The sequence below is a fragment of the Ictalurus punctatus genome, chromosome 15 (genome assembly GCF_001660625.3).
Source record: "Ictalurus punctatus breed USDA103 chromosome 15, Coco_2.0, whole genome shotgun sequence".
Classification (NCBI taxonomy): domain Eukaryota; kingdom Metazoa; phylum Chordata; class Actinopteri; order Siluriformes; family Ictaluridae; genus Ictalurus; species Ictalurus punctatus.
Genome location: NC_030430.2, coordinates 15,898,940 through 15,917,525, shown reverse-complemented (window position 1 = coordinate 15,917,525; position 18,586 = coordinate 15,898,940). Strand labels below are relative to the sequence as shown.

The 18,586-nt window shown below is 38.2% G+C and overlaps 3 protein-coding genes and 1 long non-coding RNA gene across 12 annotated transcripts; 2 read left to right on the top strand and 2 right to left on the bottom strand.

Annotated features, from left to right (window-relative positions):
• Positions 1-70: 70 nt before the first annotated feature.
• LOC108276287 (protein Flattop) lies at positions 71-1,907 on the top strand. Its single transcript, XM_017487840.3, has 5 exons — positions 71-337; positions 508-570; positions 705-776; positions 1,157-1,354; positions 1,435-1,907. The coding sequence occupies exons 1-5, from the start codon at positions 311-313 to the stop codon at positions 1,744-1,746; spliced, it is 672 nt and encodes a 223-aa protein (XP_017343329.1). The 5' UTR covers positions 71-310; the 3' UTR covers positions 1,747-1,907.
• An 806-nt stretch (positions 1,908-2,713) lies between these two features.
• LOC128635120 (uncharacterized) lies at positions 2,714-5,900 on the bottom strand. Its single transcript, XR_008398002.1, has 2 exons — positions 5,348-5,900; positions 2,714-4,981 (listed from the first exon to the last, which is right to left on the bottom strand). It is a non-coding gene; the product is annotated as an uncharacterized LOC128635120 (long non-coding RNA).
• Positions 5,901-5,999: 99 nt separating this feature from the next.
• LOC108276289 (protein Flattop) lies at positions 6,000-10,403 on the top strand. Of its 5 annotated transcripts, none has more exons than XM_053686266.1 (6): positions 6,000-6,101; positions 6,279-6,332; positions 6,493-6,555; positions 6,690-6,761; positions 7,477-7,674; positions 7,740-10,403. In XM_053686266.1, exons 2-6 carry the CDS (start codon positions 6,306-6,308, stop codon positions 8,160-8,162), a joined length of 783 nt encoding a protein of 260 aa, XP_053542241.1. In that variant the 5' UTR covers positions 6,000-6,101; positions 6,279-6,305; the 3' UTR covers positions 8,163-10,403. The 5 variants fall into 5 exon arrangements, with proteins under 5 accessions (XP_053542241.1, XP_053542240.1, XP_017343331.2 ...); XM_053686265.1 differs by having other exon boundaries at positions 6,015-6,078; positions 6,243-6,332; XM_017487842.3 differs by having other exon boundaries at positions 6,021-6,101; positions 6,243-6,332; positions 7,810-10,403.
• b4galt3 (UDP-Gal:betaGlcNAc beta 1,4- galactosyltransferase, polypeptide 3) lies at positions 8,149-18,201 on the bottom strand. Of its 5 annotated transcripts, none has more exons than XM_053686260.1 (9): positions 17,566-18,201; positions 17,224-17,305; positions 16,021-16,432; positions 15,563-15,798; positions 15,216-15,406; positions 15,014-15,136; positions 14,808-14,822; positions 12,915-13,019; positions 8,149-11,369 (listed from the first exon to the last, which is right to left on the bottom strand). In XM_053686260.1, the coding sequence occupies exons 3-9, from the start codon at positions 16,340-16,342 to the stop codon at positions 11,045-11,047; spliced, it is 1,317 nt and encodes a 438-aa protein (XP_053542235.1). In that variant the 5' UTR covers positions 16,343-16,432; positions 17,224-17,305; positions 17,566-18,201; the 3' UTR covers positions 8,149-11,044. The 5 variants fall into 5 exon arrangements, with proteins under 5 accessions (XP_053542235.1, XP_053542236.1, XP_053542238.1 ...); XM_053686261.1 differs by having other exon boundaries at positions 17,224-17,296; XM_053686263.1 differs by having other exon boundaries at positions 16,021-16,292; positions 17,224-17,296.
• Between the last annotated feature and the right edge of the window lie 385 nt (positions 18,202-18,586).

The following is an 18,586-nucleotide window of genomic DNA, read 5'->3' as shown; positions in this document are numbered from 1 at the left end:
CGTCACCAGCTTTTCTTATTCGGCTGAAATGAACGATTGCATGTGCGAGTTAGACCGAAACATTTACTATAGCCCCGCCTGCCGTAAGGAGTGTAAACTTAATTTTGTATTTATTTTGTATATTCACAGTGACATATTTTAGTTTTTCAGACAGCAAATACAATAATTATTTTTTTAATAACAATGAATTGTTATTAACCTACTACTGGTCCGTTAGTTGAATATTCAAACAACCCATTATCTAAAGATTTCATTGGTTGATGTGTGTTGGTCTGTTGCTAAGAGACGGCTGTGGTAGGCGAAACTAAAGATGTCGTCGAGTTTCTCCGCAAACCAGGTAGCTAAAATTAATTAACAAAAAATATTTATAATCAGTATCCATTTGGTATTTTTGTGAACGTTCTTTACTTGCGCTATATTATATTATATATATATATATATATATATATATATATATATATATATATATATATATATATATATATTAACGTCCACCATTATTTGCAGTACGACAGCGCTTTCAAGTCGAATAAACTCCAGAACTGGACGGTGCCAAAACAATACAAAGAGGTAAGTTCGCTTAGCCGGTTAAGTTAAATAACTACAACAAGTAAAAATGTAAATACTTGTTTTATATTTGACGATATCCCAATATATTATTTCATTATGTCCTCCTGAAGAAATATGTTCTGGCTGTATTTCAGAAACCGTCGCCAGCAGAGGGCCACACTATATTTATAGCCACAGACAGAGGACACCTGCTTCCTGGTGTGAAGGTTTGAAATAAAACCGAATGTAAAAGACACACTTTAAATCAACTAAGCACACTTACGTATACCAGGGGACATCACTTCCAGTCTTGGAAGACAATTTTGTGATTTTGTGACAATTTTGTGACAATTTTTGGATTAGCATCCCATCCAGGGTGTGTTCTCTTTCTCATGTCAAGTATTCCTGGAGTAGGCTCTGGATCTCGTATGATCCTGACCACGATAAAGCAGTTACTGAAAAAAAATGAATTAATATTATTTAATTATATATAATATTATTATATATAATATATATAATAATATTATATTATAATATAATATTATTTAATTTAATAACATTTTCAGCTTGAACACAGTCTACTTTCTATTTAATATATTTTTGTCAGCGTGGATATCCTTGGACCTCATTCCAGGGGACGTGGGACTTACCAAGTCATATCCCTCCAGTTCACATTAATCCTACAGCACGCTCACAGGAGGGCCAGCAGCGCCTCAGGGGATGGGGGCAGGTGCAGCACCTGGTTCCATCAGCCTCGGGTAAACTAAATGAAACCAATGAAAACAGCAGGACACCACAGTGTGAGGTAAATATGTGTCCATTTATACTCCTGTTGCCACTGCGAATTTGAACATTAATTTGAATAATCAGTCTATACTGTTTCAGGGTACTAGTGGTAATGGTCAGCACAAGGGATTTTCTGTGAACGTTCCTGCTCCAGATGGACCCGGACTGGAAAGGACCGTATCACAAGCCAGTCAAGTTCAGTCTAGACCAGCGACTCAGCAAAGTCAAGTTCAGTCTAGACCAGCAACTCAGCAAAGCCAAGTTCAGTCTAGACCAGCAACTCAGCAAAGCCAAGTTCAGTCTAGACCAGCAACTCAGCAAAGCCATGCTGAGCCACAACCAGCCTCTACACAAAGCCAGGCCAAGTCCAGACCACTAACGCAGGCCAGCCAGACCAGCAATCAAGATTAGTAGAGCAACTAATGTATAAAACAAATAGCTACAAAGCAGTGTAATGGTAGTATGAGGACTTAGAAGAAAAATTCAGATCTCCACTTGAAAGAACAAGAATATATATTGAGCCTGTGTTAGAGGTTGTCTTTTGATTTATCAATAAAGTTAAAAATGTTGAATTTACTGGTTCAAATCTGATTTTGTATATTGACAGTCACAATCTGCATACAGTCACAAACTTACTATGTTCTTTAACATAAGCTTAATGATGTTCTCATGCAGTTGAATGACAATGTTTTCATCCTGCTTGTTTTCTGGTTGGAAAAAAGTGAGCAGTTGAGTTAGGAGTCAATAGGATCAGATAAACAATGACTAGACCTGCAACAAAAATGGTGTGATATCAAAATGTTTAGGAATAGTTACCATAAATCATGAATGGAAGGAACAAAAAAAAAAGGCACTAAAGTGGAAAGGTATGAAAATAACTCCCTCAGACACATAAATAACCAAAATAAATTAGATGTTCAAGGTGCACATGCGCAAACCTTCAGTCACCTGTATAAATTTCAAATGTGTAATACATAAAGACTAGTTCAAAATAACTCAACATTGTCATAAATATAGCCAGAGTCTGTCATTTCAACATAATTCATTTATCTAGATAATTTATATGCTGAATGGAAATCTATTACATAAAGCACTAGCACACCTGTAGTCCCTCAGGAACAGAGCATCAACTAATTTCACTGGTCATCGGTAAATCACTTTAATGCCCAGAAGCAAATGATGTAATGCTACCAGCATTTATAATAACCCATGGGAACATGGAGATGTGCTGAGAGTTCTTGTAAGTCACCAGTAGCAGTACTCAAGGATCCTTATCAAAGCTTCATTCCAGCGGTCTGCTGATTAGAGTATAATCAGGCTGTTACTTTACACTATTACAATGTGCTCTGTGGTGTAATAAAGTAAATGGTAATTGATGTATGATTATTTCAATTCAATTTTATTTGTATAGCACTTTTTACAATAGACATTGTCTCAAAGCAGCTTTACAGAAATATCAACACGGTATATAGATATTAAAGGTGAGAATTTATCCAAACTGAGCAAGCCACTGAGTAGCGACAGTGTCAAGGAAAAACTACCTAAGATGTTAAGAGGAAGAAACCTTGAGAGGAACCAGACTCAGAAGGGAACCCATCCTCATCTGGGTAACAACAGATAGTGTGAAAAAGTTAATTATGGATTTATATGATCAGTTTGGCCTGAGAAGCAGTCGTAGTCCCAGCAATCTGGAATTGGAATAGATGAGAGCTCCATCCAGAGGTAGGACATCCGAAACGGATCAGGCAGGTCCGGAGAGCAGAGAGGATCAGGATCTCTAGTATTTCCATAAAATCGTGTGTTGCTCGACAGAAGGAGAGGGGAGAGAAAAGATTATTAGGATTGTGCTTAGCGTAACAGAAAGTCTAGACAGGGTAAGCTTGAGTAAACAAATACGTTTTAAGCCTAGACTTAAACACTGACTGTGTCTGAGTATGATTAACTATATTCTACCCTAGAGCAGCAGTGCATTTGAGAAATCTCTAGGAGCGGTGACAAGTGAAATGCTTCTGGACATTTGATACTCTATTATTAAGGATCCTTTTGTGAAGTTCCCTATAGATTATAACAGATTGCTCCAGATGATACAGACTCATACAGATATGTTTATATTAAAATAAATAAATAAATAAATAAATAAATTCTTAAATCACAAAGATCATTCATTTTAAGCAACTGGGAAATTAGTTGTCAGACTATGATACTCATATATTACAGTGTATTATAACCATTGCTAAACATCTCATACAAACTAGTGTATTAAATAAATATATTAGTGTCTTGCACACATAGTATAAAGAAATAGGTTTTTGGGACACATGCTAATAAGCCAAGATATGTGTACCTATTTATACACACAGATAAAGATAATATAGGTAATTCTGTTTAAGCTCTAATTAAATCATTTGTGGTAATGAATAAATAAATTTTAGGTTTATCACACGTATATCTAATTACCTATACTATAAAGTTCCTAATTACCTGTACTCTAATAAAGGCATAATAAAAAAGAGGTTTATTAACTCATAGTTTAAGGTCTACATGTAGGTCTTGTTACATTACTTTATACCCAAGTCCTGCCAAAAAAATAAAAATAAAATAACAACTGGCTGCTTCAAATGGGAGAGAGAGAGAGAAACAGAAGTACATTCAAATGATCACTTTCTGATATTGCCAGATACAAGAAAAAATAGGGGGGGAAAAATGCTGTATACCCTCTGTGCGGAGATTACACATTTAAAACACCAACCATTTTACAGCAGTGTTAGGGTTCAGAAATAGATTAGATAGACTAATATTTGAAAATCAGTCCTCATCAGTGTGTACAGATACTTGGTTGATTTTTAAAAAATTAGAAGTGTGTCATATTTTTGCATATGGCAAATTTCTGCTTGGGCATTTTTATAGAATAAATATAGCTTATGTACAAAGATTATAGCAATAATTATATCAATTATATGCAGCAACACTTTCTATGAGACCTGCAATAAAATAATTCACCAAACTTTAACAAATCTACTATAAAATATCTTACTATAAAATAAATCCAAACCACTATTATGTGTTATAATGATTATTTAAAAAAAATAAAAAAAAATTTAAAAAAAGAACTTTTAAAGACAGAAATTTGTTAACTGATTGATTTGTCAGCTATTTAGCTTATGATTGTCTAACCAAAAGAGCCATCTGGAATTAATGGATATTCCCTATTGTACTTTTCTTATAAAGTACTTTTAGATTAGCCATTTCTAAAATAAAAACCACAAACCTGTGCAAACATGATGAGCTGCACATTTCCATAGCAAGACCAAAAATAGTACACAGTGATAACAGTTTCACGACATCTTTCTGACCAACATCTGAACTCGTACTGGTTACTTTTAAGTGACCCTCGTCTAATTTGGTAACTTGAGTGGACTGCCATCCTACTGTTCCTTTGTCTTTGTCTCTGCCTTTGGGTCTTGCTGCTGGATAAGAAGCATTTTTAGGGAGTGCAGACTTTTTGGGAGGGGGGTGAGGTTCTTCCCCAATGTTGACACTCAGGTTGGTGTACAGCGGCTCTAACTCTTTGGAAAGGATCTCATAAGTGAGCGAGTTGAGTCCATCTGACCTCCAATTTAACCTGGTGTGCTTCAACAAGTCAAACCTGTAAGTAAGTCAGAGAAGAGGGATGAGCACATGACGGAGCAGACTTGTAAAACAGAGGCACAGAGAGCAAATATTTGAATCTACAGTGCTGTGAAAAACTATTTGCCACATCCTGATTTCTTCAGTTTTTCTGTACATCTCATACTAAATAGTTTTAGATCTTCAAATGAAATGCAACTTAAAACAAAAGCAACCTGAGTACACACACAAAGTTTTTTACTGAAGCAAAAAAAAGTTATCCAACACTTATCACCAATGTGAAAAACTAACTGGCCCCTTAAACTTAAAATCAGGTTGGGCCACCTTTAGCAGCAATAACTGCAAGCAAACACTTCCGATAACTGGAGATCAGTCTTTCACTTACTTCTAGGACAAGGACTTACACCTATGCTTTGGATCATTGTCTTACTGCATAATCCAGTTGCACTTGAGTTTCAATTTACGGACTGAAGACCCGGCATTCTCCTTCAGGATTTTCTGGTTGAGAACAGAATTCATGTTTCCCTCAATTATTGCAAGTTGTCCAAGCCCTGAAGCAGCAAAGCATGCCCACGCAATCATACTGCTACTACCATGCTTGACCATAGGTATGATGTTCTTTTTTGTGGAATTCTGGGTTTGGTTTATGCCAGATGTAACAGAATCGGTCTTCCAAACAATTCCACTTTCGACTCATCAGTGAACAGAACGTTCTCCCAAAAGGTTTGAGGATCATCAAGGTGTGTTTTGGCAAAATTCAGACAAGCCTTAATGTTCTTCTGGGTTAGCAGTTTTTTTTCCACTGTTCCATGGATGCCATTTTTGCCCAGTGTCTTTCTGATAGTGGAGTCATGAACAGTGACATTTATTGATGCAAGAGAGGCCTGTAGTTCCTTTGATGTTGTCCTTGACTCTTTTGTGACTTCCTGGATGAGTAGTTGCTGTGTTCGTGGAAGAATTTGGAAGGTCGGCCACTTCTGGGAAGGTTCATTACTGTGCTGAGTCATAAAACGAACCTGAAGAGCGTGACGTCACCAGCTTTTCTTACTCGGCTGAAATGAACGATTGCACCTCCGAGTGGGTTAGACCGAACCATTTACTATAGCCCCGCCTGCCGTAAGGAGTGTAGACTTAATTTTGTATGTATTTTGTATATTCATAGTGACATATTTTAGTTTTTCAGACAGCAAATACAATCATTATTTTTTAAATAACGATGCATTGTTATTAAGCTTCTACTGGTCCGTTAGTTGGATATTCAAACAACCCATTATCTATAGATTTCATTGGTTGATGTGTGTTGGTCTGTTGCTAAGAGACGGCTGTGGTAGGCGAAACTAAAGATGTCGTCGAGTTTCTCCGCAAACCAGGTAGCTAAAATTAATTTTAAAAAACATTTATAATCAGTATCCATTTGGTATTTTTGTGAACGTTCTTTACTTGCGCTATATTATATATATATATATATATATATATATATATATATATATATATATATATATATATAGTAACGTCCACCGTTATTTGCAGTACGACAGCGCTTTCAAGTCGAATAAACTCCAGAACTGGACGGTACCAAAACAATACAAAGAGGTAAGTTCGCTTAGCCGGTTAAGTTAAATAACTACAACAAACAAAAATGTAAATACTTGTTTTATATTTGACGATATCCCAATATATTATTTCATTATGTCCTCCTGAAGAAATATGTTCTGGCTGTATTTCAGAAACCGTCGCCAGCAGAGGGCCACACTATATTTATAGCCACAGACAGAGGACACCTGCTTCCTGGTGTGAAGGTTTGAAATAAAACCGAATGTGAAAGACACACTTTAAATCAACTAAACACACTTAAGTAGACCAGGGAACATCACTTCCAGTCTTGGAAGACAATTTTGTGATCTGCTTAAATACACGTGATTTAACTCACTGGTTAATTACCAGGAAATCATCAAACTGTGCTGAAATTTGGGCTTTCAGGACTAGAACTGATGATCACTGAGCTACACGAACACACACAATATTCTGTATGACAGTATTAACACACTGGCAGCTTGGTGGCACAGCAGATAGTGTTGCTGCCTGATAGCTTCAGGGTTCAATGATGAACTCAGGTTACTGTCTGTGAGGAGTTTTGTATGTTCTTCCTGTGCCCATGTAGGGTCCCTCCCCTCTAGGTTCTCCCATTTCCTCCCCCCTTGCAAAAGCATGCTTGTAGGTGAACTGGCTATTCCAAATTGCCCCTAGGTTTGAACAAGAGTGCGCATATGTGTGTGTGTGTGCATTGTTCAGTGAGATGGATTAGCATCCCATCCAGGGTGTATTTTCTTTCTCATGTCAAGTATTCCTGCGGTAGACTCTGGATCTCGTATGATCCTGACCACGATAAAGCAGTTACTGAAGATGAATGAATGAATATTATCACATTTTACGTAATTTTTGTTTTTCCAACGCCTTGCGTCAACACTTTCAGCTTTAACGCCGTCTATTTTCTATTTAATATATTTTTGTCAGCGTGGATATCCTTGGACCTCATTCCAGGGGACGTGGGACTTACCAAGTCATATCCCTCCAGTTCACATTAATCCTACAGCACGCTCACAGGAGGGCCAGCAGCGCCTCAGGAAATGGGGGCAGGTGCAGAACCTGGTTCCATCAGCTTCGGGTAAACTAAATGAAACCAATGAAAACAGCAGGACACCACAGTGTGAGGTAAATATGTGTCCATTTATACTCCTGTTGCCACTGCGAATTTGAACATTAATTTGAATAATCAGTCTATACTGTTTCAGGGTACTAGTGGTAATGGTCAGCACAAGGGATTTTCTGTGAACATTCCTGTTCCAGATGGACCCGGACTGGAAAGGACCGTATCACAAGCCAGTCAAGTTGAGTCTAGACCAGCAACTCAGCAAAGCCAAGTTGAGTCTAGACCAGCAACTCAGCAAAGCCAAGTTGAGTCTAGACCAGCAACTCAGCAAAGCCAAGTTGAGTCTAGACCAGCAACTCAGCAAAGCCAAGTTGAGTCTAGACCAGCAACTCAGCAAAGCCAAGTTCAGTCTAGACCAGCAACTCAGCAAAGCCAAGTTCAGTCTAGACCAGCAACTCAGCAAAGCCATGCTGAGCCACAACCAGCCTCTACACAAAGCCAGGCCAAGTCCAGACCACTAACGCAGGCCAGCCAGGCCAATCAAGATTAGTAGAGCAACTAATGTATAAAACAAATAGCTACAAAGCAGTGTAATGGTAGTATGAGGACTTAGAAGAAAAATTCAGATCTCCACTTGAAAGAACAAGAATATATATTGAGCCTGTGTTAGAGGTTGTCTTTTGATTTATCACTAAGGTTAAAAATTTTGAATTTACTGGTTCAAATCTGATTTTGTATATTGACAGTCACAATCTGCATACAGTCACAAACTTACTATGTTCTTTAACATAAGCTTAATGATGTTCTCATGCAGTTGAATGACAATGTTTTCATCCTGCTTGTTTTCTGGTTGGAAAAAAGTGAGCAGTTGAGTTAGGAGTCAATAGGATCAGATAAACAATGACTAGACCTGCAACAAAAATGGTGTGATATCAAAATGTTTAGGAATAGTTACCATAAATCATGAATGGAAGGAACAAAAAAAAAGACACTAAAGTGGAAAGGTATGAAAATAACTCCCTCAGACACATAAATAAGCAAAATAAATTAGATGTTCAAGGTGCGCATGCGCAAACCTTCAGTCACCTGTATAAGTTTCAAATGTGTAATACATAAAGACTAGTTCAAAATAACTCAACATTGTCATAAATATAGCCAGAGTCTGTCATTTCAACATAATTTATTTATCTAGATAATTTATATGCTGAATGGAAATCTATTACATAAAGCACTAGCACACCTGTAGTCCCTCAGGAACAGAGCATCAACTAATTTCACTAGTCATCGGTAAATCACTTTAATGCCCAGAAGCAAATGATGTAATGCTACCAGCATTTATAATAACCCATGGGAACATGGAGATGTGCTGAGAGTTCTTGTAAGTCACCAGTAGCAGTACTCAAGGATCCTTGTCAAAGCTTCATTCCAGCGGTCTGCTGATTAGAGTATAATCAGGCTGTTACTTTACACTATTACAATGCGCTCTGTGGTGTAATAAAGTAAATGGTAATTGATGTATGACTAGCTGTATTCTACCCTAGAGCAGCAGTGCGTTTGAGAAATCTCTAGGAGCTGTGACAAGTGAAATGCTTCTGGACATTTGATACTCTTATTAAGAATCCTATAGATTATAACAGATTGCTCCAGATGATACAGACTCATACAGATATGTTTATATTTAATAAAAAAAAATAAACAAAACTCTTTAAATCACAAAGATCATTACTTTAATTTTAAGCAACTGGGAAAGTAGTTGTCAGACTATGATACTCATATATTCCAGTGTATTATAACCATTGCTAAACATCTCATACAAAACTACTGTATTAAATAAATATATTAGTGTCTTGCACACATGGTATAAAGAAATAGGTTTTTGGGACACATGCTAATAAGCCAAGATATGTGTACCTATTTATACACACAGATAAATATAGGTAATTCTGTTTAAGCTCTAATTAATCAGTTGTGGTGATGAATAAATAAATATTAGGTTTATCACAGGTATATTTCCTTACCTATACTATAAAGTTCCTAATTACCTGTACTCTAATAAAGGCATGATAAAAAAAGGAGGTTTATTAACTCAAAGTTTAAGGTCTACATGTAGGTCTTGTTACATTACTTTATACTTAATTCCTGCCAAAAAAATAAAAATAAAAAAATAACTGGCTGCTTCAAATGGGAGAGAGAGAGAAACAGAAGTACATTCAATTGATCACTTTCTGATATTGCCAGATACAAGAAAAAAAAGGGGGGGGAAATGCTGTATACCCTCTGTGCGGAGATTACACATTTAAAACACCAACCATTTTACAGCAGAGTTAGGGTTCAGAAATAGATTAGATAGACTAATATTTGAAAATCAGTCCTCATCAGTGTGTACATATACTTGGTTGATTTTTAAAAAATTAGAAATATGTCATATTTTTGCATATGGCAAATTTCTGCTTGGGCATTTTTATAGAATAAATATAGCTTATGTACAAAGATTATAGCAATAATTATATCAATTATATGCAGCAACACTTTCCATGAGACCTGCAATAAAATAATTCACCAAACTTTAACAAATCTACTATAAAATATCTTACTATAAAATAAATCCAAACCACTATTATGTGTTATAATGATTATAAAAAAATAATAATAAAAAAAAGAACTTCTAAAGACAGAAATTTGTTAACTGATTGATTTGTCAGCTATTTAGCTTATGATTGTCTAACCAAAAGAGCCATCTGGAATTAATGGATATTCCCTATTGTACTTTTCTTATAAAGTACTTTTAGATTAGCCATTTCTAAAATAAAAACCACAAACCTGTGCGAACATGATGAGCTGCACATTTCCATAGCAAGACCAAAAATAGTACACAGTGATAACAGTCTGCTCAAGCACAAGATCACAAAGCTGCATGGTGATGAGAAATAAGAGCAGCATCAATTTAGAGCATTTAGTAGCCTATTACTCCGATACACAGGTGTGCGCTAATATGCTTGTCTGAGATTAAGAACATATGTAATAAGACGCTGACAGAAACTGGTTCTAGAGTGAGAAAAGGCACAAAGAGACAGAACCCACACGTTGGTGTGAAGATTAGCAGTTAACCGCAGGCTGGCTGAATAAGCACACAGGACTAGCACTGGTGCAAGTGTCTCTACAGCACAATTACACATGAGCACATAATTTTCATTAATGCTTAGCTCAGTTCACGCTCAGATGAGTTCCGTGGCAAGGAGATCGTCAGGAAATGGTACAGCAGAGGTCTGTGCAAATGACACCATGCCACTGTAGACAATCAGTGCAATGATTCAACTTACCCGCAAGCTCACCTCAGTGCAAAACTCAATGATATTAAAGAGAAAACTAAGCAAACGGGCACAGTACAAATCCACTTGTAGTGCCAATGCTTTATGGACTACATCTATGACATCAAACAATTTCCTGTTTCACGACATCTTTCTGACCAACATCTGAACTCGTATTGGTTACTTTTAAGTGACCCTCTAATTTGGTAACTTGAGTGGACTGCCATCCTAGTGTTCCTTGGTCTTTTTCTCTGTCTTTGGGTCTTGCTGCTGGATAAGAAGCATTTTTAGGGAGTGCAGACTTTTTGGGAGGAGGGTGAGGGTCTTCCCCAATGTTGACACTCAGGTTGGTGTACAGCGGCTCTAACTCTTTGGAAAGGACCTCATAAGTGAGCGAGTTGAGTCCATCTGACCTCCAATTTAACCTGGTGTGCTTCAACAAGTCAAACCTGTGAGTAAGTCAGAGAAGAGGGATGAGCACATGACGGAGCAGACTTGTAAATCAGAGGCACAGACAGCAAATATTTGAATCTACAGTGCTGTGAAAAACTATTTGCCACATCCTGATTTCTTCAGTTTTTCTGTACATCTCATACTAAATAGTTTTAGATCTTCAAATGAAATGCAACTTAAAACAAAGGCAACCTGAGTACACACACAAAGTTTTTTACTGAAGCAAAAAAAAGTTATCCAACACTTATCACCAATGTGAAAAACTAACTGGCCCCTTAAACTTAAAATCAGGTTGGGCCACCTTTAGCAGCAATAACTGCAACCAAACGCTTCTGATAGCTGGAGATCAGTCTTTCACTTACTTCTTGGACAAGGACTTACTCCTACGCTTTGGATCATTGTCTTGCTGCATAATCCAGTTGCGCTTGAGTTTCAATTTACGGACTGAAGACTCAGCATTCTCCTTTAGGATTTTCTGGTAGAGACCAGAATTCATGTTTCCCTCAATTATTGCAAGTTGTCCAAGCCCTGAAGCAGCAAAGCATCCCCACGACATCACACTTCCACCACCATGCTTGACCATAGGTATGATGTTCTACTGGGTTTGGTTTATGCCAGATTTATCAGAATCGGTCTTCCAAACAGTTCCACTTTCGACTTTATCCTCAAAACTTTTGGGAGAATGTTCTGTAGATTATCAAGGTGTGTTTTGGCAAAATTCAGACAAGCCTTAATGTTCTTCTGGGTTAGCAGTGGTTTTTCCACTGTTCCATGGATGCCATTTTTGCCCAGTGTCTTTCTGATAGTGGAGTCATGAACAGTGACATTTATTGATGCAAGAGAGGCCTGTAGGTCCTTTGATGTTGTCCTTGACTCTTTTGTGACTTCCTGGATGAGTAGTTGCTGTGTTCGTGGAAGAATTTGGAAGGTCGGCCACTTCTGGGAAGGTTCACTATTGTGCTGAGTTTTTCCATTTGGAGACAATGACTCTCACAGGATTTTTGGAGTCCCAGAGCTTTTGAAATAGCTTTGTAACCCTTCCCAGACTGATGCATTTCAATCACCTTCTTCCTCCTCATTTGTGGAACTTCTTTCAACTTTTGAATAGTGTGGTACTGGGTAAGACCTTTTAACCAACTTCATGCTGTTGAAAAAGTTCTATTTAAGTGTTGATTTGATTGAACAGGGTTTGCAGTAATCAGGGATTGAAGGACTCCTAACCAATCACACCCACCCCTGCAGTTCTAAATTTTATTAGCATCTTAGTGGGTTCTGTTTCCCAAAATATAAAGATGTCATTTAAATCACAGCAATGCTAACCATAAAAAAGCAGTTACAAAGATTGAATGAATTCTGCAAACACATCACACAGTGCCACATGAGCACCCAATTCTCACCCATGCTAATGAATCCTATGAGCTTCGTTTGTAAGCACCTGATTCCACTCGCATGAAAGTCAATACCACCCACTCTTGCAAAAAATGTTTGGCTTCCCTGGGATTCTAGACCATATTCACACCTCTAGTTTAATGCATGATTACCTTCTGGGGTTCTGCTCATTACCCTTGTCCCCTTTATGCTTAATCATCTTATAATGACCCACGGCCACAGGAGGGCGCACTATCTTCATCCCAGATAGACGAACTCTGAGGAGACAGACTGTATTAACAAGTAGAAAAGTAGCAATACTGAAGCAAAAGGAGATAAAATTGAAAAAATAGAAAGAAATGAGGAAAGTTCTTATGTATGGAAAAATTGTAGTTTAAAACATGATTAACAAGTGTGAAAAGATTGTCAAAACTTAGAATGGCCAAAGCAATGTTACTGCAATGAAATAATGTTTGCTATTTTTCTGTCATTGGAGGAGGTGCCTTAAGATGTTTTTCTTAGCATTTTGTAACAAATTGGTACTCATTTTTAAATTATTAGCTGTAAAAACGAGGCCAAAACTCAAGATTCCTTCTTTGGATCCCTCTAGAGTAATCTGAGTCATTAAAAAGTGCCAATATAAATGTAACTGGAAATCAGTTTCTCTAAAACCACCTTTTCCAATAACATGTCCAAAAATACTACTACCAGGGCCAGGGAGCAGATCCCTACATCTCTATATTGTAGACGGTTACACTGTATTAGGAACACCTGCTTATTCATGCAATTATCCAAACAGAATCATGTGGCAGAAGCAAATCATGCATATACAGGTGAAGAGCTTTTGTTAATGTTCACATCAGAACATTGGTGCCCCTGGCATTGGCATGGTTGTTAGAGCCAGATGGGTTCTTTTAAGTATTTCAGAGATTGCTGATCTCATGGGATTTTCATGCACAACAGTCTCTATAGTTTACACAGAAAAAACATCCAGTGAGTGGCAGTTCTGCAAGCAGTCAGAGGAGCATGGCCAGACTGGTTCAAGCTGACAGGAAGGCTATGGTAATTCAAATAACCACTCAGTACAGGCCAGGGTCTATGCAGGAAAGCATCTCAGAGCTAGAAGCAGATAGGCTAGAACATCAGAAGACCACAATGGGTTCCACTTCCCATTTAAGCTAAGAACAGAAATCAGAAATTACAGCAGGCACAGGCTCACTAAAACCAAAAAGTTGAAGATTGGAAAAACATCACCTGGTCTGATAAATCTTGATTTCTGCTGCGACATGCAAATGGTAGAGACAAAACTTGGCTTCAACAGCATGAATCCATGGACCCAACCTGTCTTGTGTCAAAAGTTCAGGCTGGTGCTGATGGTTTAAGGGTTTGGGGAATGTCTCCTTGGCACACATTGGGTCCCTTAATATCAATGAGCATTGTTTGAATGCCGCAGCCTGACCACATGCATCCTTTTATTGTTATACATTACCCATCTTCTAATGGCCACTTCTAGCATGGTAATGCAGAATGTCACAAAGCACAAGTCATCTCATCCTGGTTCAGTGAACATGACAATGAGTTCAGTGTACTTCTGTGTACTTTAGCCTCCCTAATCACCAGAGCTTAATCCAATATGGCACCGTTGGGCTGTGGTACAATGGGAGATTCACAGCATGAATGTGCAACTGACAAATCTGCAGCAATTATATGATCCAATCATTTCAACATGGACCAGCATCTCAAAGTAATGTTCCAACACCAGGGTGAAATCCATGCAACAAAGAATTGAGGCTGTTCTGAGAGCAAAGTTGGGTCCCACCCAGTATCAGTATGGTGTTCTTAATAAAGTGTATAATGGACATGGAAGCAGAAGCAAAACTGAGAGAACAAAATGCAAGAAATCTCAATTTCCAAAAACTAAACATAAATATTGTTCAAAAGCTTCAAATTTGTTTAACCCTTGAACACACTCCATTCTACACCAAATAGTCTTCTATATTAAGAATTGGAGGATAAAAAAAACAGTTGGGAAAAACAAATTTAAAGCTGGTCACACATGTACTTACTGACCCTTCCAGTGGCTATGCAGGAGTGATCATGGAGGAATGATGAGATGCAGTGGTAAGGGGCATGGTGATGAGAGGGTCAGTGAGAGTGGAATGTAGAAAGAGAGGTAAAAGATACACACAACATGCAGCACATTCACACTTGTTCCACATGATGCATTTCTCATATGGTTGTTGACTGCATGTTCATGAGGCTTGGTCCTCACCGAGCAGCAATGTCATCATCCTCTCCTCCCCAGCCCCAGTACTGATTTGGAAAGCCATTCATCTTGAGGTACTGGTCTGGAGTGATGGCAGACACTCCACCAAAGTACTGAGGGTACGGAAGCCTACAGGAAGAGAAATGCTGTTCATAGCATTCGCTTATTTGTGCTGATGTCCTACTGCAAGCCTTCTAAATGATACTACCTATATCTGAACTTGTCCATAGCCACAGAGAGGTGAGTGGGGTACTGTGGGTGGCAAGTGTAGGTGTTGTGGTCATTTTCTGGAAGCAAGTCAACATCATGGAGGAAGATGCAACCCCAGTCTTCCTCTTTCAGAGCTTCCCGCACTCCCACATTCAGTAGTTTTGCACGGTTAAATGTCGAGTTTCCTGACTGACAACAAGGAAGCAGAAGAGAAAAAGATGCTTTGAGAACCTGATTTCAAGGTCTCACTAAAGGAACAGTTATGAAAGGTTTACTGAAAATTAACTTCCTCAAAGACATAATTCCTTCAGAGATTCACAATAAATGTAGGAGTAATGAAGAAACCTGGTGTATGATGTAGATGCCGTAGTGTATCTGCTGCCTCTGCAGGAACGGGTGCAGATGGTAGAGGAGTGTTCGCAGGTGGCTCTGCCGATTTCTGTAGGGGACCACGATAGCTGTGTGATGTCTCGGTTCACAGTCCGTAGGACGGTAATGGCCTCCTGGGGTCACCAGAGGATTCTTCTCTTTTATCTCCTCCAGAGAAAGGGGGGAGGACAGGCGAACAGACACAGGACCCACTAACACAAATAGAAACCAGAATATTTTTATATTTTTATACTTATTTATATATATATATATATATATATATATATATATATATATATATATATATATATATATATATATATATATACACACACACACATACACACACACACACACACACACACACACACACACACACACACATATACATGTGTGTGTGTAAATATAAACATTAAGGAGAGTGACTCACTTACCAAGCAGTGGTGATGGCAGCAAGCAACTCCTGAGCTGTGGCTCAGCTCCGCTGGGATGAGGGGGCGGCAGGGCACTGAGCTGGCTGAGGTTAGTGTAGACATCATGCGGCCGAGAGTAGTCAAACTCAGGTTCTGAGGAGTGCACCAGCACAGAGACAAGGCTACGGAAGCCTCCCAAGGAGAAATAGAGCACAAATGCAAACTGGAAACCCACCAGCAGAGCCAGAGTACAGGGAGAGTCCAGAGCTCGGCCACAGCACAGCATCACGGCACTGAGCACATAGTAGGAGTGATGAGGGACAAAAGAAAGATGTAGGAGCATTGAAGGAAGGTCAGCCAGGTCATGAGCATGAGAAAGGGTGGGGTAATTGAGATGTTAAAGACAAAAGGGAACAAGGAAAGGAGAGATGAGCTGGAAGAAAAAAGTTAGGGAGTAATGGTATTGTCCACTCTGATGAAGTAATTTCTGATATTAACTGACATCCCTGTGTTAATGTATAAGGAAACACAGTCATGTCTCCTGTAAACTGGTCACAGTAAAACAAGAACCACCACACATTAAAATTTGGAAGACATCAGATCTAAGTGCAATCTCTAGACTGATATGTACATGCTATACAGCATTTTCAAATTAATATCTATAGACAGCAGCTGCATCATACAGAGAAAATTACAGACAATAATTCTGAGACTCAGAGACTAAGAGAACAGAAAATTATATTTGGAACACATATAATGGAACTTTTTGGGGCAGTCATTAAAAGTTTATGCAACTACATTCATGAATTCAAAAAAGTACAAATTTGTGTTGGTCTGATTGAGCATGGATGCCAAAAAAAAAACCCTTAAAGAATGTGCAAGACATCTGAACAGATTTTATTCTTCCAGCATTTGAAAGTTGAATAAGAACAATGTCCGTCTCATCCTAAGACATTCATTCACATTATATACTCTTAGACTTATTCCTAGTGGGTCAGTGGGTTTTCCATTCTACCATTCCATCCATGCGAATCATATTTCTCCAGAGATGAAGTGAATAGTAATTGGGAAAATGATACACTGGAGTACTTCTTTAAATTGCGCAAAAAAAAACCAAAAAAAAAAAAAAAAAACTCTAAATGTAATATATATATATATATATATAAGTGTATATAAAGCATGAATGGGAACAGGAGACATAAGTAGTAAAGAATGAAACAGTACCTGTGCTCTCATCCACACTAGTCAGAGTGCTCAGCCTCCTCTTCCTCTGGCACGCAACAAAACATTGTACACCCTGCACAAACTGTATAATTCACAACTCATAATAATAATAATAATAATAATAATAATAATAATAATAATAACAATAATAACAACAATAATAATTACAACTACAATAATAGTAATCATTATAATTATAATCATATTAAATATGATAACGAAAAAATAGCAGTAATATTAATAAGTAGTAGTACTAAATCTTTAGTGTAAAATAAAAACATTGAGGGATGTTATGGACGCTTTAATGTTAAATGGAAATGATGCCGTTTTTCCTGATCTCACCTCTTTCAAGCGCCGCTTCTCAAATCCAGCCCGAGGCTCCAGCACTGGCCTTCATCCGGGGCTGAATCACCAAGGCTGTGATTTTATCGGTTGTAAGTAATCAAGTCGACCGCAAAACAGAAGCATATGCAAACCGAGTCCGTTTCGCACATCCTAGCGAGTGAACGTGTGTCTGATCAGGCCTCCATGTCCAGCGCGCTGACGGCCATGTTGAGGGAGCACCGCAGTGACGCGCCTTCATTCATTCACCGAGAAGCAACAGCTCAGCCCGAGAGAAAGCAGCAGCAGCAGCAGCAGTGAAAGAGGCAATATCGCCACAAACACGTCGATGTAACCTTTCTTAGAGTAATGTGCCGTATCTTAAATCTATTTTTGCCAGCTCCACTCGCACTGACACACAGCTCAAAAGCTTACAGGTGAATAAATTTCGCAGCGTTGCTTCATCCCTAAACTAGAAGAGTGCATGCGTCTGAAAAAACCCCACACACACAACAGAGCGATTTTTTAGTAGTTAAAACGCATGCATTGTTAATTATACTGTACAGTTATTGCTTCACTGTTTTCCAATTTGGGGCCTGATGTATGCACGTGCGTACACTTCCCACGCACACATCTGGATTGATTAAAAAAAAAAAAAAAAAAAAACCTTTATGTGGAAACGTGTGTACGAGTTGTCTCCATTATGCCTTCGCAGCAGGTGTGTGTGTGTGTGCGATTTGGCGACTCCAGTGGTGAAGTCTAAAACATGAGTACTGTGGCCTATTTTGTAAGAGATAACACTCAATTAAGCATCCAGATACAAGTAGCCTATCTGTGGACTGTTAGTTAATGACCCTTTTTTTTTTTTCTTTTGGGGACAGATGTGGTGTTAGAAGATTTTCACTCAAAATTCCCTCATTCCACTGGGATCAGGCCTGTGCACATGGAATAGGGAGGAAATAAATGGCACCACTGGAAGACCTAAATCTGTCAAGACCTGTTATCATATTGCTATGAAGTATATACACTGTGTAACACAGTA